Raw genomic sequence first — 22,723 nt, forward strand, 5'->3', positions numbered from 1 at the left:
ATTAATTTAGAGCAGAGACGCCAGGAACTTGAATTACGAAAATTAGAAGCAGAAATTAAAAAACAGGAAGAGGAAGTTCGAAAGCAGGAGCTTGAGAATGAGGCGCGGGAGCTGGATTTAATTGAGTGATACAGACAGCTTTAAAATCTAGATTAATCTAGCTAATATAAGTACTTGCTAACTACTTTATAACCACTTACTAAGTACTTGACTTCTTCTTTAATATTTTTAATATATATCTTTACATATGAGCCAGAATATATATTCTGTAAAGTATATTTACTACGGCCTTGGTAGATTATTCTTTCAAGTACTTATTAATTACTTGCTAACTGATTATCCATATGTAAAACAGGAGGTCCGGCCTAATCAGGATCCAAGTGTAGACTAGTTTACAAGTAGTTGTCAATCACTTGTAAAATAGTTGTCAACCACTTACAAACTGCTTCTTAATTAATTTACACTTCACTTTCCTCTTCCTCATTCTCCTCCTCAGACTCCTCCTCATCCTCTTTCTCAGATTCCTCCTCAGATTCCTTATTATATTCATCTTGCTCCTTCTCAGACTGCTTATTCTGTTTTTTATTATTCTCAGTATTATTCTTTTACTGTGAAGCTTCAGGTGCTAGATTACTATAATCAAATTATAGAAAATATACACATATCCATTTATCTTTACAGCAATTTTTTGCAGTTGGGCAAATACTGCAGGGTAAAGAATAACCCATATTCTTGATCTCAGCACGCATTTCGGTAATGTAATGGGCCTAAGTACTTGGTAAGTAATGCTAACTAGTTAATAAGCAGTTTATAAATAATTATTAAGTACTTACCTTTCCATCCTGGCGGAGGGGTAGAGGAGGACAAGATCCATCAATATTTAATTTTCCAAGAGGACTGGACGCCAAGGTTTAGCCGGCAGAAGTAGTGGTCTTGGATCTCGGAGTATGAGTAGGTGTAGATGTAGAAAGTTGTTTTTCTGCGGTAAAGTCATCAAATAGTTGCTTGTACCATTCTTTTAAGTAGTTAGTAAGTAATTGACAAATAACTGGCAAGTAATTTACTTACTAACAGTATTATTAACCTGCTTTTGTGAGGCCCGTCCCCCCTTATTACCAGTCTTGGCAATAAAATCCTCATGAGTTTGCAAATGTGAGTGCAGATTATTCGTAGACAAGTACTGCTTCTTTTTTTAGTAGTTAGTAAGTAGTTGGCAAGTTATTAGTAAGTAGTTAGCAAGTTATTAATAAGTAGTTGAAAATATACTTACGGTCCTCTTTGTGCATCCCTCCATCCTGCAGAAGACCTCCCTGTAATGGACTTCATGCTCGAGGTTATTATTCTAAGTAGTTGGCAAGTAATTGTTAACTACTTCGCAAGTATGTAAATAAGGTTTCATTGAAGTGATACTGACCTGGGTAGGGGCGGGAAGCACCAGCTGGCCAGCAGCCACGGTACGCAAGTACCATTTGTAGTAGTTCTATTTTCATCAATAAAATCAGTTTAAAACTACTTTTCTCTTATATCAAGTAGTTATAAACTACTGAGAAAGTAGTTATACTTACGTTTTCCTTGAGTTCGGCCATGGTGGTCGGTGGTGGTGGTGGTGGTGGTAGTGTTAATAGATGGTAAGAAGATGGAAAGAGGTGGTGCGATTTGAAATTATTATTGTGGGTGATGCGACAGTCATATGATCTGAGAGTACTTACTAAGCCATTTTGGGTCGCGCCAGTGAATTAACGACCATCCCTCACCTGCACCCACCTTTTCTGCGTCGGACTGCGGTTGTTCCCGAGCCTCCGGAGTACAAACACTAACCAGTAGTCTAGACTAAAACAATATATCGTGTCTAGACTATCTGCAGAGCAGATGGAGAGCCATGTCCCAACATATTATGTAGAATCAGTGGCAGATGAGGGGCTGCTCTGGATTCATTCGATACTCTATGTTCGGCAGGCTCTACAGGTGGAAGCAAAGCGGCAGAGAGAAATATATATATATGTTATATTACTATCTAAGAACGGCGGAGTGAGGTGTGTGTGGAAGAAATAGCTATTGCCTCAGTACTATTTTTCCTTTATCCAGTTAATGGAGGAATCTCATCTCGTTATGACTTGTGAAACACAATGACCTAAATTATCAGAGATTAAGTGGGCCGATCAACAAACCATCGTTCAGAAATGCTGATCTTAACCCGATCAAACCCCAACTATCACTTTACTAAACATAAATTTCTCACTTTAACATTGTGCAGAGAAACTTATGCAGACTCATCACAGTCAAAATATCTACGGAGTATGTTGAGCATTGACACACCTCCCTCTGAGGACCTCTATGCAGATACGTTTCTGATTCGGTGGTTATAGTATCATTCCACTTGGGCAGGAGTGCATCTGGAAACCTATTAGGGTAATTGTGAATATGAAAGACTCGAGTGTCGAGTAGGGAAGGCAATTCAGTCAGGAGAAGCAAGTGCATGAACTAGTAATTGTTTTCGACCTCATGATCCACCCCTATGCAGCATCGGTGATACGACATGGTCCTAGTTCGAGCAACTATGCAATGTGATTCAAATATTGCAGAAGGCGTGTTCACATCTCCATCACACGAGGGGAAACCGAATCGACCCCTCACCCAGCATACTATATAAACCCCCTCCATCTGTCGCCAGAACTTCTCTCTATCCATTCATCAGATTCATCAGTGGTTCTCATCAATCAAGCTTCACTTCAATCGAATCAATTCTTCCCAAATCCTTAAATCAAGTCCTCGTGACCCAATCAAACCCAACCAAACCATTCATCATGCGTTTTACTGCCCTCATCGCCGCCACCTTGGCCTTCGCCAGCTCTGCCGCCGCCGCCGAGTGCGCCGCCGGTGCCACCGCCGATTGCAAGCCCGGCTTCGACTACTGCGCTTCCACCCTGCAAGACAGAGGTACCACTACCACTATCCTTAATAATGCGTTTAATCCCACTCGCGCAATGAGAACTAACCCGATGATCCGCTTAATTAGGTGATGCGGACTCTGCTATCAAGGATGCGTATAGAAAGGCAGGCTATGGTACTGCGACGATCAACTTCCCCGGCCAGTGGTGGGGCACTCTTTTCCATTGCAACGATGACCATACCTTGACGGTGGTGAAGAGCTGTGGTGGAGTCAAGTGTAAGGATGGTGGTCTTAACAAGAACGACTACTGCGCGTCCAAGGGTGGCTCCGGCTCGATTTTCTAAGCGATCTTTATGATCGGGCATATATGCGGAATGGCGCACTGTGATTGTCGCGACAGAGGAGGAAGTGGGGGGTGGGGGTGGGAGATTGGATTTAGGGGGTGATTGTCGTGACAATGAAGGTAGAGGGAGATTAGATTAGGTTTAGTTGTGGATGCAATAAAGTTGGTTTACCCACTAGATTTCCGGTCTGTTGATTTGAGTAGGAAACTCAAATGGTAAGTTTTTCTGGGTTATCATACTTGTAGTGTTATGTTTGAATGAACTATGTGACCATTTCTGTAGGGGTGGATAGCTGGAATGGTACTGTAGCGATAAGTCAGATGTTTTAAGCCTTGGGCACTATTACTAACTCTGTTAATGAAACATGGCTGGTATGTCTATCGATAGTGGACTATGCGGGATTTTGGTTCAGTGGCTTAACATTCTATTATTAGGTTCGAGGATATGCCGTTGGGTAAGGTTATGGTGGAATTGAGTCTATATAGAATATAACTCAATTATAGTACGTACTTCTGTGAAGAAGTGATTTAGGGAAGGTTTTATTGTCGGTTTTACAAGACTCTTTCAATGGGTTTTAGAGATCCTTTGGTAAATATATAATTATTATTGTACATAGTAACATATCATATATCCTCGAGGGGAACTAGTACTGTAGTATTAGTGGAAAACTTCTTCTCTATAGTATCTCCAGCTGAGTTCAGAAGTCGTAGACTCATCCTATGATAAATTGGTCTACCATGTCGTAGAACATCTGATCCATGATACTGCCCATAGGTTTAGTATCATCGGATAGGCGTAGCCAGGTGATTCTCGGGTCGGCGCACCCGAGACCATGAGTGTCCGAATGCCACCGCTTTGGACACATGCAGGACGCCTAGCACCCAATCTAAACCCGAACAGAGCTTTGTTACGACATGTGAAGCAAAAGGCGATAGCTTCGCCTCATATCCGCTGGAGGTGTCTCCTATTTCGCTCTGGCTCAGCCACAACATGAACGAAATGTCTGCTCTTGATCTCCTTTGCAGCTCACGCTTCATTGGGAAGTCTGCATGATGGATAGTCAGGATTACAGCCCCAGAATAGTGTAGGAGGGGTTGATATTGAGGCGATGTAGGTCTCGTAGGCCATAACACGGTGGTAACGCGAATAACACCCGATCGCTGCATACCGGCCAACCATATCCCGCAGAGTGAAGTCATCCTGACGTACAGTGGATCCCACCAAGGTATAGAGCTCAGGTTTATTGCGCTACGGGTGGCCAATGCTCATAGCCTAGAAGTATGCGACGTGAAAAGATAAGTGTATCTCTGATAAGTGGAGTCAGTTGGCTTATATACGGGTGTGAGTACCACCGTGTACAGGACGGTGAATGAAATGGCCATTCCGTCGCAACAATATATCAGAACTTGGGCATTGGAGAGATTGATCTCGGAGGAAGAGATGGGTGTCGTGATGTCGTGCATATCAAGTAGCCAAGTATGCTGGGTGAGTATACTCTCTTTTGGCAGTCATGAATCCAAAGGCTTTTCGTAAATCCCATCATCTGAGATATTGCTGCCCGTTTCTTGACCGGATAATGGTTCCTCACGCCAGATTCCGAGCTCGGTTTCCCTTCTCCTAAGGATACGATGGTATAGATAGCCTCCGCTAAAGGTAGATCTATCCATCGTTTTGTCTATTTGGACGAAGGTCATCTGGAACAAGGTAATATACTGGTCCGACCTTGGGGTAAACCACATTCAACCGCACTGTGTCTTCGATTGAGCCGAGTTATCCGCTTGCAGATCTGTTGTTGCCAGTTCAAGTGGTAACTTCAGGTCCATGGAGAAGATGAAGGAGACTGAATCCCGCTTGTACCATGCATAGCCCCTAATACAGTCCATCATCCGTCGGATGCAAAGACATAGTTGACTTGCGGTTCCGTTTCAAGCAGAAAGAGGTTTGATTGTGGGCCGGTCGGTGAATATACCATCGATTAGAGGCCCATTCTGCAGAGACGTTGTCTCCGTAGAGTTGGACGGCGACAATGTAGTCGGGTAGTAATGTTATTCCGTGGTGAAGTCAGGCCCTCAAAGCAGCCTGACAGGACGTAATAGTCTATCACCCATGGCTCATCGCAATATTTTTGCTAGGATCAGGAGGCGTTGAAGGGGCGATTGAATGGGTTCGAGGAGACATATGGACGCCACTTGGCGAGATCTTTGCCAGACGCTTTTCGGCTAGGGGTATTCCCACGGCATTACATCACGGTTGTAAGAGAAATAAAGTCAGTCAAAAATACAAAAACATACAACAGAAGGGATTCGCTGGTGGTCACCCACCCAACTACTAACCTCCCGGCGTGTGGCTTAAGTACGGCTGAGCGGACGGGAAGCCCTGTTTTCCACACCCTGTGGTCGTATGTACTGAAAAATACTTAAGCTAAAATTATATAGCACATATCTATCATCTCAGAAGCATGACTACAAAGAGCAAGGAAATGGATCCCTGGCTACGCACAGACCGCCGGCTACAGCAGAACAATGCCATAGTAATCATGCACGCCCGTGCAGGTGGCTTGATCAGATAGACCAATCACATCCAAACCACTCCACACACGAACACTGCATACTAGGCCATATTGTGGTTACTCAAGGAGCAAAAATTTATGCAGGACTGTGCATGAATATAGCAATATAGGCCTAGTAGCCAATTAAACCTTGTATAGGGTAGCACAAACATGCATGTCAGCCTCAGCACAGACCATGTTGGAGAATGCGCTAATGCACGGTGTTGCAGGTTGATGGCTCTAAAAGCTGCACCCATACACAAGACTGCATACAGAATGGTTCTAAAACTGGAACTCATGCACGGTGTTGCAATGCGATTGCTCTAGAATAAACACTGATGCACACAGTTGCAGGACAGTCGCTCTAAATGAAGCGCTAATGCACAGTGTTGCAGGTTGATGGCTCTAAAAAGCACGCTAATGCACGGTGTTGCAGGACGACTGCTCTAAAATGTAGATCACCACGTGATGTGACCAATCATATGCCATGATTTCTATCTATAACTGACCCACAGGATATGGAGATATTGGGGATGGACTCAGTTGAACTTCAGATACTTGAAGCAAGTGCTGCTTTGTAGTTTTGAGTAGGGAAGCGCATATATTACTCCTGTATCTAATAGCTAAAATAATATTAGTTTTGGAGGAGAGAAGGAACATAGGTTATCTATTATTGCTCCCTAGAACAAGGACCCATGGTTACACACCTGTCACGGTCGCATATTCTCCATTCTGATTTTTAGCTGATATTTCATCGGTAAATACACTCTAGGTGTGACATATGATTCGTTACTATATTATAATGTATCTTAAAGGTGCTGACGAGTCTAACATCATAGGCTAAGCACCGTTCTGCTTATTTCCCTATTTATCCATGTCACCATTGAGCTCGTCCAAAGTATCACCCAGGCCAGGAATATTTCCGCATGCTTCAAGTCCGAAAAAGCGGGAAAATAGGGTTGTCGACAAATCAACGAGCCCAGAAGCCTAAAAGCGATCTCGTATCCGCCATAAGGGTAGTGTGAAGCCCAGCCGTGTTCGCCTTGATGCACATGTTATTATTCCAAGTCTTGTGACTCACAAAGGACAAGAAAGTCGATACCTGCCGCTAGAAATACCAAAGCCTTGAAATTAGTCTTTGTTTTTTCCTCGATACCTAGCCTTGTGTATAATGCCTAATCAGGTCAAAAAACGATAACGTGGAACGCATTCTCATTCCTTAGACTTACCTATATAAGCCACGACTTGAGCTAGTCCAAAAATCCTTAGATACCTTTGAGCTTCCAGGGCCACCAAATCACTCGACTCGTTTTCGACGTCTTCATAGCAGAATATGTAGTCTGTGAGTCCTTCAACAGTCCCTCTTACGCCACAGAAAGTAATCATCAATTCGAGCTTTTCTCACCCTGGGGGGCACACATGCTGGGCGTTTTGCATGTTGATTCCTTGCCTAAAGTCCGACAATAGGCGTGTACTCATATTGCATGCAGCTGAAAGCGAAGAAGCTCTATACTACAAGGAGTAGTATCTCATTCTCGACATCGATTGGAAAGGCCACTTTGTAACGGATATTGGTATTCGAGGGGAATATTTGCCTTAGCTTGCCACCCTTAGACAACGCTGCATAGGTAAGAAATGCTCCCTTTCATTTTATCCATGATGTTAAGAAGAGCTTGTCTTTCTCAACGTCAGGAATGGTATGGGACAGCCACTTGAACGGTCAAGAGATTATCAGGATGATAATGTGTTGTTGTCTGTGCTCTGAAAAGAGTCGGTTCCTCTTCGTCGTGTTTTTAAGACTATAAGGTGCCGATTTTTCTTCTCTTCTCATAGCACTAGCTGTCAGGATTGCCTGTAGGTCCATAACAAAACTAAAACAGCAGTCATCGAAACCGAAACAGAAAACCGAACAAAGCCCCGTGGGCAACTCTTATTAGAAGAGTTTTTTTATAAGAAGAGTGAAAAAGCTCCCAGCCTTATTCAAAGCCCGCAACCACCGCCTGGCTGTCTATGGAAAATACCCCTCGGAAATTTCTGGTTCTTCCAAGATGTAGCTCCAATCACTACACCAAGTCTTGGACTGCATGAAGTAATCAATCTGCTCGATGAGCTCCCTGAGTACCATAGGTGGACGAGTGATAAAGTCCTTGAGGCCGGGGTCTTGACGAGGCAGCCTGTAGTCCTGAAGGAGGTCACGAAGATCGGCCATCAACAAATATGGCGCGGGACGATGGAACATTGTGGTAGAGAAGCAGTGACCAGCAAGGAATGACGAAAGGGGGAGGTATAACCAAGAGGAAACATAAAAGAAGAGAATTGAAGAGGACCTCTATCTCCCAATTTTTCCTGCTTGAAACTTTGATATGTATAAGTAGTACCGCCCACTGTGGTTTGAGTTTCCATATCAACAATGACATTTCCTAGTCATCCCCAACGACTGAAGGCACAATGGTACTCTTGAAAGACATTTGACCGTACCCAGTTTCAGCAAACCTAGTCCAGCGGAGGTTAGGACAAGCTGCCACAATTTTTGCATGGTTTGTGCCACCAACAGCCGCCTGTGTCACTGATCATGCCGGTAGACACGACATGGACTGGAGCTGGGGCTTGGGCTTGGGCTTACGGCTTTGCAAGACAGCCACAAACATGGCAACATTGTGAACGTCTGTCCCGGTGCAGAGTATAATGATTGATGATAGCTCGCGTGTAAAGCAGTCGCTGGTTCTCGACAGTATCAGTTTTTGATCTGGCAGTCTGCTATATAAATTGACGAGTCGCCAATGACTGCAATAGCATTTCCCCAGAATAAATCACGATACTTGCATCAAGCGACGTTCACGGAGGCACTCGCGGAGGCTGTGCGGTTGTTACTTCCTTTTTCTAGAAAAAAGCAGGGCGTAGCGAAGTATTCCTTGGGTCTGTTAGATCGCATTCCAATCCACAGATGGGAATTGTAAGATCAGAAGTGCATCCACTATATCATGTGTCCATTCTGCTTACAATTTTTCTTATGTGAGAATGCTGGATACACTGGCAGTTGGCATCCAATTGGATGCTATATCAAATCAGTAACTAGTGTGAGAACACAACAGGCAGTAGATCGTGGTGCTGATCACGCCTAGTGCAGCTAACACCCGTGGAATTAGCCGTGCGGCCCGCATAAGTGATTTAATTAATAAACCTCGAGAGTCAGGATTTCCATCCTATGGTTGCCGTGTTCAAATTCCAATTCTCGTCACATTGTCTCTTTGATTTCTATTCCGATAGATTTGCCTCGTCGGAATCCCATTTTGCGAACATCAATTTCTCTTTGCCTGTTTCTCTGCAGATTGGCCTCTCCACATAGCCACGGCAAACGCACGAGTGGAAGAATACCCCACAATCTGATGTAGGGCTTTTCAAGGCGATTCAGCTTATTTTGGATACACCGCACGAATCATTCGACAGCACAGTAGCTGTTTCAGTAAGCGGCTGCCGAAGGTTGACTGTCTCCTCCCATCCCGTGATGAGTCACATTACACGAAGCACGCGTCCGTTTCCCTGGTCTGATAGGGCTTGGGAGGTCGGTGTATCAAACTGGTGGGAGTTCCGGCAGAGATACTGTAAATTAGAACCAGCTGCATTGACATAGTAGCTGCAAATAAGGACCATGTATTTGTCCGGGTTGGTAGTGAAGTTGCAAACTAGTTTCCGTCGCTCTTTTGCTGTCAGGTCAGAATGATAGATGTGGCAATCAATATGTGCATGATGTAAAGCCATTGCAATATACATCTGCTGCGATGGGCTAATGCACCAAATGATAGACTGCTCATCTATTATCTGCTGTTTTTCCACTCATCAAGTGCCACGACCCGGAAGCCCATGGTTAGGGCTCATAACTATCTGCATGTCGATATAATCTGTATGCCTTGGCCGTGGTTCCACCGATAGGTGTAGAGAAAGTACCAGAGACTTATATAATATCCTTATCAAAGTCCAGTTGTTGAAGAGTAGAGACTCCCAGAATTTCAGTAGAGCTGTCAGTGCATATACCTAATATCAATGATATCCTGCTCGCCTATATAATTGTGACCCCGAGGGCTCGCTGAGGTGTTCGGGGAGTAGTAATAGTGACGGTCACGACAATGAGACTGAAGAGGAGCTTTGGACCCTCAATATTCCCCAGATTCGTACATTAATTGCTGACGTGGTATCTCAAATTTCAGAGTATGTAGATGGCTTTCAACCCATTCTTGGCTGCTTCTCTTTGGATTTCTTCCACGATGTGGCGCTACCCAAACCACTACGAAAGCTCCCGTAATGCTAGAGGCTTGAGGACATATAGTGCACGAACGGATAAATCGACAGACACAGCAGAAGCAAGGACATGCCTCCCTTCACGTATGCACTTTAGCTTATCTGCTGCGTCTCTCGCTTGATATGGAGGGGTCAAGAAGAAGGACTATTATCACAACTCGTCTGGAGCCCCAATCCTCCGTTGTTTGGAGCATCGAGTACTAGTTCTTCTCCTTTTTGTCCTTCCACTGTCGAGATTTTGCACGAATTGATTTCTCGCATTTGCACCAAGCAGTCAGAATTCTGCCAGTATCTTGAGTCTCTGCGGAGATGAAAATGTCCCCTGACTCTGACAAATACACTCCTTCTCCCAATGATTATAAAGTAGTGTTCAATCTGTAGTTTTCAAAACAGGTGATGGGAGTGGTAACGTTTGTTGGAGAAAGCCCACATGAGTCGATAGTATCTTTTCTTGTCCCGCATGTGTTCTCAAGTGTTCAAATAATCTCGAACCCGGCGTGGATAGCATCCACTGCTTTGCATAACAAGGTACCGTAGAGGAGTCGATACTATCAGTGTATATATACTGACTGTGAACCAGAAGTGGCTCACTATACCCACGTGTTTTGTTGCAGCAACCATTTCTAGGTCCAGCAAGCCATGGATGGAGTTATAAATAGTATATGAATTCAAAAAGCCATCATAATTTCCTCGGCAAAGCTCTTTTGCAGGAGTAGCCAATCAATACTAGCCCTTTCTATTGAGGCCTCTAGCATTTCTTCGATTCCTCGATTTCGGAGCTGGTCAGAGCCAGAATGAGCATCCCATCACCTTATGCATTCATTTGTCTAGACGGTTTTTGTTCTCTTGCAATTGCGAGATTGGAAGCTTGGTCGATGTCCCAGGCATTTTGCTTGGCACTGTGTGGTGGCTATATCACCTTCTCCATTCTTCGGATAGAGTAATACTGGTATGTAGGCATGCTTAGAGCATGCGATATGCGTTTGTCTCTGACGGCTTTCGTATGCTCATTGTTGCAATTTTCTTTCTTGAAGATTTGAAAAGAGTATGTGGGTGGAAACGGCGAAGTATGAAGATGGAGATAGAGAAGAAGGTCTGAATGGGGGGGGGGGGGGGGATAATGAGTATTTATGCTACGGAAGTTGACTGGGAATATGGAAGCTCATGGAATATTCTCCATTGCATATTGGCTCCAGTGAAGCCCTAGAGATACATTTTGAATGATATATTGACTGCGTCTTTTGAAGTCGTGAATATAAACCGTATGCCTCCTTTGTCGGAAGCATATGCTCCCATATCAGACAATTGTTTCCAGCAATAAGTTGGATACATGTGAATACCCGACATGAGCAAATTCCCTGGAGATTGCTCGGTATCATACTAGTGGTAGTATTATAACTAGATACCCGCTACGGTAGCTTCCAGAATAGTGATGAGCCGATAATTCACACCCGGGATTATGATACTATCCTTCAGTGACGGTATTACCAAACAATTGTCTTGAAACTGTTATGCCACCATTGACAGAACCTATACATATATTATACATCAATTCATTTCACAAAATATCCTACATTACCATTAACGCCCATTTTTCCTATCCCAAACCTATCCCCAAATCTCGCATTTCTTTGGAACTGGTTCCTGATCAAGGCACAACCGCCAACAAACCCACCAAAAACCCAGCGAGAGGCCACATAGCCCTCGCACCATTAAGCAACGCCCACCTGTTCAACAACCCCAACACCCTCTCGCCCTCCTGAGAATCCTTCTCCTCCTGTACGCCCACCTTGGCCTTCTCCATCAAAGCATCATTCGTACCCTTCATAGCCAGAATAGTCCACGGCACAATGGCAATCGTCAATGCAGCAGCGATCGCATACGTCGTGGTAGCTCCCCGTGGTGCAATTGCTGCCAATGTGCTCTGTGCTCTCGTCTCCCAGGACAAATACAAGAGGGTGGTGGCGGTGAAGAGAGCGATCGGGGGAGCGCGGTTCTTGCCCGTTTCATAGACGAGGGCCCATTGTTTGGTTATTGTTGATAAGGGGATCCTGTGCTCTTTGTGGGATTGGAGAAGAGCTGGGATTGTCATTAGGGATAGAGAGAATATGTTTCCTGGATATTTTATTGTTAGCAAGAGTTTAGGTTCAGGATGAATAGGGAGTAGTACCCGAGAGCCAAGCGGCGCCACTGAGGCCGATTGCCTGGGCTATGCAGAAGCTTGTTGGGAGGGTGTCTGTTGTGTACATAGTGTAATCGTACTATGTAGGTGGTGAGATGGATTGGGTCTGGAATGCTTAGAGTGGATGGGTGAGGGTGATGTGGCTTATATATGAATGCTACTGAGTATGTGGAGTCATGATGCCATCGGTGAGCTTAAATAATTGTTTCAGGGCCTAGACTTGTAGATTAGTTATGGCGGTTGCAGCTTGCACATGACTACTACAATAGTATGCAGGATAAATAGCGAGTCAGGCCATTGCTGGTTTCTCGCCCCGCATTCTTCCTTGCGTGGTTAGTGGAAAGAAGTTAACTGGTTGAACACTGTGGATGCTCGGCTTTTGGCGGGTTTTGGACCGGTCGGGTGGGTTTTGGAGTCCGTGATGTTCATCATATCATTTTGTAGATGCAGCTCAGACCAATAGTCCTGGTTAGAGAAACTATAGTCTACAATGTACAATATTAGTACTTATTGTGAGGGTCCAGTATAGAAAGGGACAGTGGAGTATATAACAATCCGTTCGGTCGCACTTTCTATCTCCCCTGTGCTTTCCCCCTTCGGCAACTGTTGGCACTAAACACCAAACACTACAAAGTCAACCAAACACCACAACAAACACTACATTCACATTCACATACATACCATCAGATTAGATTTCAACACGTCGACGCGTCTTGATGAGTAGAAGTGGATTTTCGCGATGCTTCAACATCTCGACCAGCCTGGGTGTATGATTGGTCCATTGAGAAATGATGTCTCTGATATCTGTTTATCTGATCAATCTGTACGGGGTACGGAGTACCCTTGGCCAGGAAGTGAGTGAATAGGATAGATGGATGGGGGCAGAACTGATCCAGAGTGATCGAGTGCTCTGTAGGTCAGCAACCATAAGGTACTAGTAGTCAAAGAGCATCGCCAACCGCAGCACATAACAAGATCAATCAACTTCTCCATATCGATCAAATCATCAGAACAACGTGTCTATCTACTCCATAGTAATCACCAAACACGTTTCTAGTCTCTCGCAGCATAAGCAGAGAATCCTTCCCATACAAGCCAAGTTGCGCCCGAAACTTCCAGGATCTTACTGTGTTCAGACTAGTCCCAACAGAGTAAGTAGGTCGCAGGTCGTTTTGTAAGCCTCACAAGGCTGACTGTCAGAACCTGGTCCTCCCAGCCATGCAATCATCCTCCTACAAACCCAAAACAAAGGAATCTGACAGTCTGACAGGATACCACAGCCTTGCCACGGAGGACCATCAGGGATTTTCTAACACCGCCTCTCTCGCTTTCGGCCAAGACTTTCCAAACGACTCATCCCCGGAACTAACTAGAAAACGAATACGGAAGACAGTCTAGCTCGGACGCTGCCCGACCGACAACATTACTACATCTGCAACCACCCATGAACAGGACGGAGAAGGAGAAAAGGACCGAACAAGGGGGTTGCGAGTGGTTGACTCCGTGACCCGGTGAAAATTGCACCCAACTCCGCTTATCTAACCAGCCAATCCAATCCTATAACCAAGTTAACTATAGAGGAATAATAACCAACTAATCGGAAATTCGCAAATACCTCGGCAGCGATCGTATCCGTATCCGATACCCCAATTCGTTGCGGAAATCATTTCACCTCATCTTCTACCGTCGGAAGTCGCAAAGAAATTTCCCCACCGGGGGAAATTCTCAACAAATGAGATGTCCCGAAGGCAAGCTGAATCTTTGGTCTAACTCCAACTTGCATCTTGGTTCCCGTTCCTTTTCGTTCCCTTTTTTTTCCCTTCAGCCCAGTCCATGGCCCCGCCCCGCCAAGGCTATAAAAAAAAGAATAAGCTTGAACGGTGAAAATAATTTCGTGTGATGAGTGGGTTTAGGCAATGTTTGAACCAGACTAGTTAGTTGGTCACACCCTCATACACACTCTCTCTGCACCCTGTAAGATGGTACGTAGAAAGTTCGTGCCTGGATCGGCGCCCCGTGCGATGGGAACGAATACGATCTATGCAGAGATAGTAATAGACCGACATGGCTGGGTGAGAATGGGGTGTGAGTAATAAATATGCGGACTTTTCTCATTGAAGTGATGATATTCAAATCATTTTTCACTACTTACTATCTATACTATCCTTGACATTCTTCACTCCTTCTACACCAGTACTGGTAGTATACAAAATACAAAATGTCCACCCAAGACAGCGACGCAGAGAGCTCCATCTCCAGCCAAACAAGGTACATCCAGACCACCACCACATACATTATCAACACCATACATAATTCTAACAATGAATGAAAAACAGAACAAAAACCCCCAAACACACCTTCCCCCTCGCCCACCCCCCTCCCAAATCCACCCCCTGCCTCCGCCTCTCCCCGCGCCTCCTCCTCCAAATCCAACAACTCTCAATAACCTCAAACCGACACCGGGCCCTCCCCATCTTGGAAATCTACCAACCCCCACGACAAGGGAAATCCCTGCCCAACTGTCCGCGCAAGATCCACGGCCGGGATCTCTACATCCTGCAGAGCGACGCTTACACCGACATCACCTCAACACCAAAACCACCATCATCAGAACCTACTAGTAGTACTGCCTACCCCATCGCCGCAGGCGTAATCTACAACAACCACAACCACAACACAAACCCCAACCCCAAGAAACCCACCACCACCACGACCCCACCAACAACAAATACTACTACCACAACAGAAGAAGACGAAATCTACCTCCCAACCACACACCAAACCTACTCCGCAACGCGCACCCCACGAGGCAACTACCGCTTCATCCTACGCGAGAAGAAAACCCCCTCGGGCGAAACCGTCATCATCGAATGGCGGCGGAAAACCCAATCCCAGACCCGGCCAAGAACCGCGTCGGGGTCGGCGGTGTCGGGATCAACGGACTCCGATACAGTAACAACAACAACAGGAAACCCTTGCGAGGAGGAAGGAGACTCCACTACTAGTTCTTCCGATGCCAATGCGAATGCAAATGCTAATCCCCGGTTTGTGCTTTGCGTTAGTGCCATCGGAGGGGAAAGAGCAGCTGGCACCGATCAGCGTGTCAGACGGTCGGGGCTGGCTGGACTAGAGAAAAAGGGGCTGAGGGTTGGCGTGTGGGATGCGAAACAAGTGCGGTTTTTGGAGGAGGTGGGGATATTAGCTCCTGGGGGGGAGGAGGAGGTTATTACGTTGGTATTGACGTTGGGGGTTTATGTTGCGTGGATGGAGGGGTGGTTGTAATACTACCTACCTACATACCATCATTCCATTGTCTACGGAGGTATTGGGTTCAGGGGGTATCTGTTGTTCAGTTCGTCGGAGGTGTTGGGTGGGGATGTCCGTCCGGCTTGGCTGGACCATTTTTTATTTTTCTTGGGGAACACGGGATTTACAGAATTCTCCGCTCCGATGGTTTTCATTACTTTCACTTGGAGATTGCATGTTTTTCTTTTCTTGCATAGCGGGTCTATTATGGGTATTTTTGTGATACCTGGGAATTTTCATTTTCAATAGATTGTTGAGTTGCGACATTTATTGCAGCTGCTCAACTTATATTACCAATTATATCTTGCTTCATACCGATTTCCTTTGTCTTCGCCCTACCGCCAAGTCTCTCTAACCGTCGTAGGAAGTGACGCCAATTTCTAGTGCCTTGATCTGTAGCGCCAGCAACCGCGAGTAATACCGACAGACGGCCAGATTGCCGCCCATGAACCACAGGCCTGGGTGTCCGGTCCGCCGCCACATGCGCATTTCGCCCGTCTCGTCGAATCCCCAGACATCCTTCACCTTCTCCCCCTCTTTTCCGAACACGAGCTGTGCTTGGGTGGCCATGTTCTGATACCCTGTCGCCAAGATGATCTCGTCCGCCGGGAGCTCCGATCCGTCCGCGAACCGGAGTCCGTGAGGGAGGACCTCGGTAATCTCCTGGCCCTGTTTCACCTTCACCTTGCCGTCAACGATCAATTGGCTGGCCCCGACGTCGATGTAGTAGCCTCCACCACGTTGGAGGTATTTGACGAGCAGACCCGCACCGTCTGGACCGCGGTCTACCTTGAACCCGGCCCGCGCCAGCCCCTCCAAAGTCGCCCGGTCGTTCTCGTTCTGACGCTTGGTGACCTTGATCTGCTGGGCCTTGAACAGCTCTGCCGGAATACTCCAAAGGTAAAGGTCGGCTTCCTCGGTCCCGGGTCCTGCTTCCTCGTACAAGCCCTTGAGGCCGATCTCCACAATCGACTCCGAGGAAATCACGCAGGTTGAACTGCGCTGCACCATCGTCACGTCATATCCATTCTCATAGTAATCTTGTGCAATATCGTTGGCGGAATTGCACGCCCCAACCACGACAGCCTTTTTACCCTTCGACTCGGGCTTGGCACCGCGGAACTCGCTGCTATGGCAGATGAGGTCGCCCTGGAAGGAATCCATGCCCTTGAAGTCAGGCACATTCTTCTTTCCAGAATGGCCAGTGGCTTGGACGATATACCGGGGGTTCAGGGTACGGTTCTCCACCGTCCCGTCCTCCTTCCGCCGCTGCAAATCAAGAGTCCATTGTTTTCCGTTGTTGTCCCATGAGGACCCCTTGATGTCGGTCTTGGTCCATACATTCAGCTCTAGCAGCTTAGCATAGCACTCAAACCACTCGGCTATCTTGTCCTTGGGTGTGAAGATCGGCCAATTCGGCGGGAACGGGATGTAGGGAAAGTGGTCAAACCAGACAGGGTCATGCAGGATCAGCTGGTGGTAGCGTTGGCGCCAGTTGTCCCCAATGATTTCCTCTCGGTCGATGATCAGAACATCGATACCCAGCATCTTAAGGCGGGCCGCAATGATGAGACCAGATTGGCCAGCACCTGGTCGGGTCAGCACATCAGATAGTAACAGGTTGGTAGGTGAGGAGCATACCGACGACCACAACAGTTGGAGACCGGTCCTTAGCTTCGATTTCGGCCGTCCGACGGTCCTTCCAGTTCTTTCGATCCAAGCTTTCGCCATGTTGTGCTCCCATGGGTCTCTTGAAGTTCACGGCTTCTGGGTGGTCGACAAAACCCTCCATGGAGGTGAAGAAGGTGAAAATCTTCCACTCGCCATCCTTTTCTGCCAGCCGAACGATACCGTGTCCATGGAGCAGGGGGCTGGTGAGCGTAATGTAAAAGAGGATACCTGTGACGTCGCCGAAGGCATCGATAGGGCCAACGTAGGGGCCTCGGAATGCGGTCGAGCGGTCGATCTCGATTTTGCTTGGGAGACGGCCGGATTTGAGCAAGCTGTAAATGTTCTCTTTGCCTTTCGCGGTGTAAAAGTCCCATGTCAAGCAGAGGTGATCCCGCCAGTAGGCATCTTCCAGAAACAGGTCGGAAAAGGACTGCACATCTCCTTTGCTAAGAGCTGTGTTGATCTTCTCGACTAACTGCGAAGCGACCTGGTCGGCATTGACATCGGTCGACGAACATGTCTGGGGAAATGTGCCGACGGGAACATTGACCGAGCCGGTCGTTACGTCTTCGGAAGGCATTGTGCCTATGATGAAGGAACACTGAGCTGAGAGTAGAGCAGGGGTGGTATATCTCTGGGCGGGTCAAAGAGGGGAAGAAAAGAGGCCAGGATTAAATCAGCGGGGGTAGTACCAACCCCGCTTCTTCAATGCCACAGCTGAGCACTGCAGCAGCCATGACAACTCACCGGGTTAATGTGGTTAGTCAGATTCGTATCTGCAAGCCCATTCTTCAGCTCGTTCCGGTCGGCATTGGTAGTTCTAGTTCTCCTGCTAGCTCGGGGTGTGCTGGGGGTCCGACGGGTCGTGGCGGCGCTAAGCTAGCCTATCGGCTCGGTTGGTTAGACACCCCGCAGTCTGGCAGGTCTAGATTCTGCAGACCTCCATCGCAGACCTCGACGAGTGAGATGGCAGCATAATTCTCAATTATACTGCGGTGAACCGTACCAATTGTGCACGAAGTGTGCAGAATAGTGAGTGGTTACATCCTGCTCTGAATCCGGATAGATGTAGAAAGAGGGGAAGATGATTGATTGCAACAAAGGGAAGGAACCCAGCCGGGAGCGTGACCCCGCAGGGAATCCCACCTTCCCCTTCTTCCTGAGGTTCCACCGTTGATCTCACCTTGCTTCAACCGTGCTACTTACCAGATTCCATTCCCATGGGATTGGCAATGGGTCATTATCTCGCTGGGTCGGTATATTCAAATCGATTCTGGATCCGAACCAGACGGGTAGTGCGGGTTCCACACATCGTCCAGGAACCCGGCTGAGCGACTTCGGAGGCTATCTATCAGATGGCAGGTAAGACACAATATCTGCTACACTGGCTCATTTTGTCAGTCAAGCTTCTCCTTCATTCAACTACCCGAAGGAACCGACGGATATTACCTCTTCCAATATGAATCCGTCACACCAACCACCCTTGCATGCGACCCACAGCTGCCTCCATCATGTTTACCAGTACAGTATCCGTGCAGACTGCAGTGTGAGCCCGGCCGCTATCGGAATTGGGTGCGATCTTGCCATTGATCAAAGTTTCACCTTTCAGCGCCCAGCTCGCGGACAATCACACGCCATCTCGCCATCCACAACCGACAACCGGACCTCCTATCGACCTACGTGGATTCTTGAATAGCCCATTCAGCTAGCCACTGCAGATCATAAGCACTCAAAACACCCATCTACCTTTTTAGGCTACGGAGTAGATCTCCTAGTATCCTCAGTGGGGAATTCCCCATCCCTACCACAACCCCGACCCACGACATCCTAGCCACCTGTACGCGGTCACAAAATCGGCATCAACGATCCCAACCCCGCTGACTCGAACATCTGTCGGTCGGATTATGATAGCCTGCGTGGCACGAGACACCCGACCAATCAAAATTCCTTCAAAAGACAGGACGCTTACCACGTACTATCCACTGTGGGGGGCTCTCATCGAGAGGTGCGGGATTATCTATCATCATCGTGGGTTTCAATACTTCTAGCGTGAACCATTCTACGTGGTGGTGGGGCAGGAGCCGATGCCGATCGACCCATCGCGACAAATGGTACTCCGTAGGTAGAGATACAAGTGGGTTGGGTGGGAGCGGGGTTGGAACCAGATATTTGTGGCCGGACTGTGGTGCGGTGTGGCAGGGGATGAGCTAACTGATGAGATGTCGGCAGCTTTAGGTAGGTACTAAAGACGGTGGTACTAGTTGGATGATGATAAAGATGGTCGCAAGGTTGATCAGAGTACTGTGAGCGATTCAATTGTTACTACGTATTTGGGATTAACCATTCAGCAACTCGAAAGTACCGATGCGGTTCTACAATATAATTTATATATATTCAGTCCTACCAGATCAGAGCCAATAATTTATTAGTACGAGAAAAAGCAACCCAACAGTGAAACCATTGGCGAATAAGTACAAGCACAAAACTCGCTTTCAGACAGAAACTATAGGTACAAGATAATGAGATCCAATAGTTCTAAGATTCGGTTTTCCGACCATTTAGATTGTAGTCTACGTGATGATCATAAGTGAGTGGACTTGCCCGCATAGGCGGACATAATCGAAAGTTTGCTTAGCGTAATATTTTGAGGAAGGCTATATTAATAATAAAGAATAAATTTAACATCGACTAGCATCATTGGTCTAGTGGTAGAATTCATCGTTGCCATCGATGAGGCCCGTGTTCGATTCACGGATGATGCACACATTTTTTCTCTCGGTAGAGATTCTGGTTTTTCTTTTACCTATCAATTATTTGGTTTTCGAATCTACTCATCTTTTTCTTTTTTCTTTTTTTTTTTTTTTTTTTTTTTTTTCAAATTTAACGTATATATTTACCTACTTATTGTTTGGCCTCCATGTTCTAGCTCATTATCTCACTATAGTGTCACCCTAAAAGGTGCACCGTTATCATCAGCATACCATTTTCGTATCTTCTGATTCTTCTCTTGTATGTACAGCATTGCTGCGAGCAAATAAGCAACCGGGGAATAACAGTTTATTAACCCGACCACTGGCAAATATATACAGCGAAATTAAAGTACCCTTATATGTACCCGTGATTATATACCCAGAATAGTTGAAACCGCCACCGTGATGGAGTTGTCACATCATGTAACAACACCCCTCCTTCTCCGTCTGCCTTGATTCGCGTATCGACTATCCACGCCGAGTCGACCAAGTGCCAGAGTCTCCAGCGTCTCCGTCTTGCCACCCCACAATTTACCTCTTCCAGATCCATCCGGCTTTCTCTGGATTGGAGGTATCCAGCATGTGACCATCGCCCCAAAGAGCATGCATACGGCAAAGACAATCAAAACGTAGCCGTGACGCTTTACCGGCTCTTCCCCGAAACCGCCGCCGAAGTTGTAGTAGGCTGAAAATACCTGCACCACTATAGAACCGATCTTACCAGCGCCGGCGCTAAGTCCGTGACAGGTGGCACGGTAACGGGTGGGGAAGATTTCAGCGGGGATGATGTATGTTGTAGCATTGGGTCCTATAGAAATCATGGTTAGAGACATCTATATTCGACTCCACGGTGGAAAGGTTACGTACCAAAGTTGAAGAGTGCTTGGCCGATGACGTACAAAACAACGGCCACAGGACCCTCTTTTTGTACAGTGATAAGCATGCAACCTAGGGCGACGAAGAGTGCGGATAGTGCGAGAAACGAGTACTTCTGTAGAGCGACTCTGTCCAGTTTGTGGATCACCAAGATGAGAAGAAGCCCGCCGACAAAGCTACCCACGTTCAAGATCACCAGGGCGTGGGTGCAACTTGCAAAGAACATGTCATAGACGCTTGCACCAGGACTGTCGTTCGTCTCCCAGTAAGGCGCTGGTGCGCTCAGATGAAGAGACCCCCAAGTTTTGGCCAAGAACTGCGGGCTGGAGAGACTGATGCCGTAGAAGCCAAAGTCTAAGAAGAACCAGGACACGGTCGTCGCAGCTAGAGTCCGCCAGTTGCCTTCCACCCAAAAGTATTGTACGATGTCCTTCCAGGTTAAGCGCCAGTGAGAGTTGAGAGTCGCTGGTTGAAGGATCCCGGTCTGGGATGTGGAGGATCGGTCCTCGGCCGTGATGGTAGTCAGGGAATATGCCTGGCCGGGGAATTTGTGCCAGCTTTCATTTTCGAGAGTTGGGGAGGAGGAAACAGCATTTGGATCTGTAAAGAGTGTGGTTGCATCGAACTCGACCTTCACGGGATCATCGTCAATCTCCATGAGGAAGCGTGGCGACTCTGGAACGAAGAACCGAAAGCAAGTTGCTATTGCTGCCGGTATCACACCGATACCAATGACGTAGCGCCACATCCTATCGACAGACATGGTCAAATCATTGGTATCTGAACGGCTGGTGGCGATGACAATCAGCGACACGAGGTTTGCCCAGATCTGCCCCAAAGGTTGCATGAAGAAAACCGAAGCCATCATCCTTGCTCGGTGCTTAGTGGGAGCAAACTCGCTTGTGATGACCGAACTCAAAGGATAGTCGGCTCCGACACCAATTCCCACAACTATACGCCACCAGATGAGCCATGCGTAGATGCTCATTGAATCGTTTTCTCCGCGGGAGGCCATCACAACGCCCAGTGTGGACGTGATCATGAGAATCAACTCCAACCCATACATCTTCTTGCGTCCATTCCGATCAGCTAGGTACCCAAACAAGACCTGTCCCAGTAGCGTCCCGCCCAATGTAGCAATGTTGAATAGAGTGATCTTGATCGAAGAGACCTCCTTTTTCCAGTAGACGTAGGAGATCATCGGAAGTGCCATGTTGCTTGCAAACAGTGTGTATCCATCAAGAAAGAAGCCCACACCGGCAACGAAGACGATCAAGTATTGGAATCCCTGGCGATCGATTGTGTCGTACACCTGCCGAGCGCGAACATCTCGATCCTATGGCACCAGCACAGTATTAGCTAGCAGATTCGCGATGTGAAGCATCTAAGAAGATTCTACCTGCTCATGCTCAAAATCCTGAGCTCGGTCGGTCTTATACCAACGCGTGCGGAACTTGCCCATGGCTGTATGTTCGTGTTGGCGTTTGGATCAGATGGATTCTAGAAATCAGATTGTACACGAATGACATCATGAAGGGCCATCGAGCTGCAAGTACAGTAGGAAGAAAAGATCCTGCGGCCCCCAGATTTGAGGATGAAGGTCTAAGAAAAAGGATGGCGCAACGTTGAAAGATAGGGGAGGATGAGTCTGAGAGGGGTACTCGAGGCCCACCATGAGGCCAGAGGCACAATATACTTCTCCTGGGAAGGTTTGAACTAAGCAGAAACGCGACGGGGTGATTGGAGGAAGCTGTGACAGTGCGTGCAGTAGCGGCCGGAGTGGAGCTCAATGCCTGGGGCACCCGCCCAATTCCTCGCTCCACGTGCGGCACGTGCGGACAGGATGGGGACTCATTGGGG

General features: G+C 47.1%; 6 protein-coding genes and 1 non-coding gene across 7 annotated transcripts; 3 read left to right on the plus strand and 4 right to left on the minus strand.

The window, feature by feature from the left end:
* Window positions 1-338: 338 nt before the first annotated feature.
* BO87DRAFT_374585 (uncharacterized protein) lies at window positions 339-1,764 on the minus strand. Its single transcript, XM_025622814.1, is given in 9 exon segments — window positions 339-602; window positions 660-767; window positions 834-897; window positions 1,012-1,015; window positions 1,069-1,186; window positions 1,271-1,338; window positions 1,393-1,395; window positions 1,415-1,480; window positions 1,562-1,764. The coding sequence occupies 6 exon segments, from the start codon at window positions 1,292-1,294 to the stop codon at window positions 459-461; spliced, it is 462 nt and encodes a 153-aa protein (XP_025481699.1). The 5' UTR covers window positions 1,295-1,338; window positions 1,393-1,395; window positions 1,415-1,480; window positions 1,562-1,764; the 3' UTR covers window positions 339-458.
* Window positions 1,765-2,705: 941 nt separating this feature from the next.
* On the plus strand, window positions 2,706-3,295 carry BO87DRAFT_374586 (uncharacterized protein). The gene is made up of 2 exons (XM_025622815.1): window positions 2,706-2,937; window positions 3,017-3,295. Exons 1-2 carry the CDS (start codon window positions 2,805-2,807, stop codon window positions 3,232-3,234), a joined length of 351 nt encoding a protein of 116 aa, XP_025481700.1. The 5' UTR covers window positions 2,706-2,804; the 3' UTR covers window positions 3,235-3,295.
* An 8,298-nt stretch (window positions 3,296-11,593) lies between these two features.
* BO87DRAFT_374587 (DUF1772 domain-containing protein) lies at window positions 11,594-12,440 on the minus strand. The gene is made up of 2 exons (XM_025622816.1): window positions 12,249-12,440; window positions 11,594-12,193 (listed from the first exon to the last, which is right to left on the minus strand). Exons 1-2 carry the CDS (start codon window positions 12,325-12,327, stop codon window positions 11,727-11,729), a joined length of 546 nt encoding a protein of 181 aa, XP_025481701.1. The 5' UTR covers window positions 12,328-12,440; the 3' UTR covers window positions 11,594-11,726.
* A 2,038-nt stretch (window positions 12,441-14,478) lies between these two features.
* Window positions 14,479-15,861, plus strand: BO87DRAFT_414210 (uncharacterized protein; the record flags this gene model as incomplete). The annotated part of the gene is made up of 2 exons (XM_025626621.1): window positions 14,479-14,528; window positions 14,597-15,861. The coding sequence occupies 2 exons, from the start codon at window positions 14,479-14,481 to the stop codon at window positions 15,540-15,542; spliced, it is 996 nt and encodes a 331-aa protein (XP_025481702.1). The 3' UTR covers window positions 15,543-15,861.
* Window positions 15,794-17,875, minus strand: BO87DRAFT_374588 (flavin-containing monooxygenase). Its single transcript, XM_025622817.1, has 2 exons — window positions 17,208-17,875; window positions 15,794-17,155 (listed from the first exon to the last, which is right to left on the minus strand). Exons 1-2 carry the CDS (start codon window positions 17,815-17,817, stop codon window positions 15,918-15,920), a joined length of 1,848 nt encoding a protein of 615 aa, XP_025481703.1. The 5' UTR covers window positions 17,818-17,875; the 3' UTR covers window positions 15,794-15,917.
* Window positions 17,876-19,928: 2,053 nt separating this feature from the next.
* BO87DRAFT_t115 lies at window positions 19,929-19,999 on the plus strand. Its single transcript has one exon. It is a non-coding gene; the product is annotated as a tRNA-Gly (tRNA).
* Window positions 20,000-20,390: 391 nt separating this feature from the next.
* On the minus strand, window positions 20,391-22,487 carry BO87DRAFT_235272 (phosphate transporter). Its single transcript, XM_025618790.1, has 3 exons — window positions 22,263-22,487; window positions 20,855-22,199; window positions 20,391-20,795 (listed from the first exon to the last, which is right to left on the minus strand). The coding sequence occupies exons 1-3, from the start codon at window positions 22,323-22,325 to the stop codon at window positions 20,407-20,409; spliced, it is 1,797 nt and encodes a 598-aa protein (XP_025481704.1). The 5' UTR covers window positions 22,326-22,487; the 3' UTR covers window positions 20,391-20,406.
* Between the last annotated feature and the right edge of the window lie 236 nt (window positions 22,488-22,723).

Source organism: Aspergillus neoniger (genome assembly GCF_003184625.1).
Source record: "Aspergillus neoniger CBS 115656 unplaced genomic scaffold BO87scaffold_9, whole genome shotgun sequence".
Taxonomy (NCBI): domain Eukaryota; kingdom Fungi; phylum Ascomycota; class Eurotiomycetes; order Eurotiales; family Aspergillaceae; genus Aspergillus; species Aspergillus neoniger.

Bases quoted from the DNA above. Each gene is read 5' to 3' on its own strand.
- BO87DRAFT_374585 (XM_025622814.1), bottom strand. From the start codon at position 1,294: ATGGAGGGATGCACAAAGAGGACC. The intron at 1,187-1,270 runs GTAAGTATATTT...TACTAAAAAAAG, and splicing joins AGGGATGCACAAAGAGGACC to AAGCAGTACTTGTCTACGAA. The intron at 768-833 runs GTAAGTACTTAA...CCAAGTACTTAG, and splicing joins CCCTCCGCCAGGATGGAAAG to GCCCATTACATTACCGAAAT.
- BO87DRAFT_374586 (XM_025622815.1), top strand. From the start codon at position 2,805: ATGCGTTTTACTGCCCTCATCGCCGCCACCTTGGCCTTCGCCAGCTCT. The intron at 2,938-3,016 runs GTACCACTACCA...CCGCTTAATTAG, and splicing joins TTCCACCCTGCAAGACAGAG to GTGATGCGGACTCTGCTATC.
- BO87DRAFT_374587 (XM_025622816.1), bottom strand. From the start codon at position 12,327: ATGTACACAACAGACACCCTCCCAACAAGCTTCTGCATAGCCCAGGCA. The intron at 12,194-12,248 runs GTACTACTCCCT...TAAAATATCCAG, and splicing joins TGGCGCCGCTTGGCTCTCGG to GAAACATATTCTCTCTATCC.
- BO87DRAFT_374588 (XM_025622817.1), bottom strand. From the start codon at position 17,817: ATGCCTTCCGAAGACGTAACGACCGGCTCGGTCAATGTTCCCGTCGGC. The intron at 17,156-17,207 runs GTATGCTCCTCA...TGACCCGACCAG, and splicing joins TCCAACTGTTGTGGTCGTCG to GTGCTGGCCAATCTGGTCTC.
- BO87DRAFT_235272 (XM_025618790.1), bottom strand. From the start codon at position 22,325: ATGGGCAAGTTCCGCACGCGTTGGTATAAGACCGACCGAGCTCAGGAT. The intron at 22,200-22,262 runs GTAGAATCTTCT...CTGGTGCCATAG, and splicing joins AGGATTTTGAGCATGAGCAG to GATCGAGATGTTCGCGCTCG. The intron at 20,796-20,854 runs GTACGTAACCTT...TGATTTCTATAG, and splicing joins CCAAGCACTCTTCAACTTTG to GACCCAATGCTACAACATAC.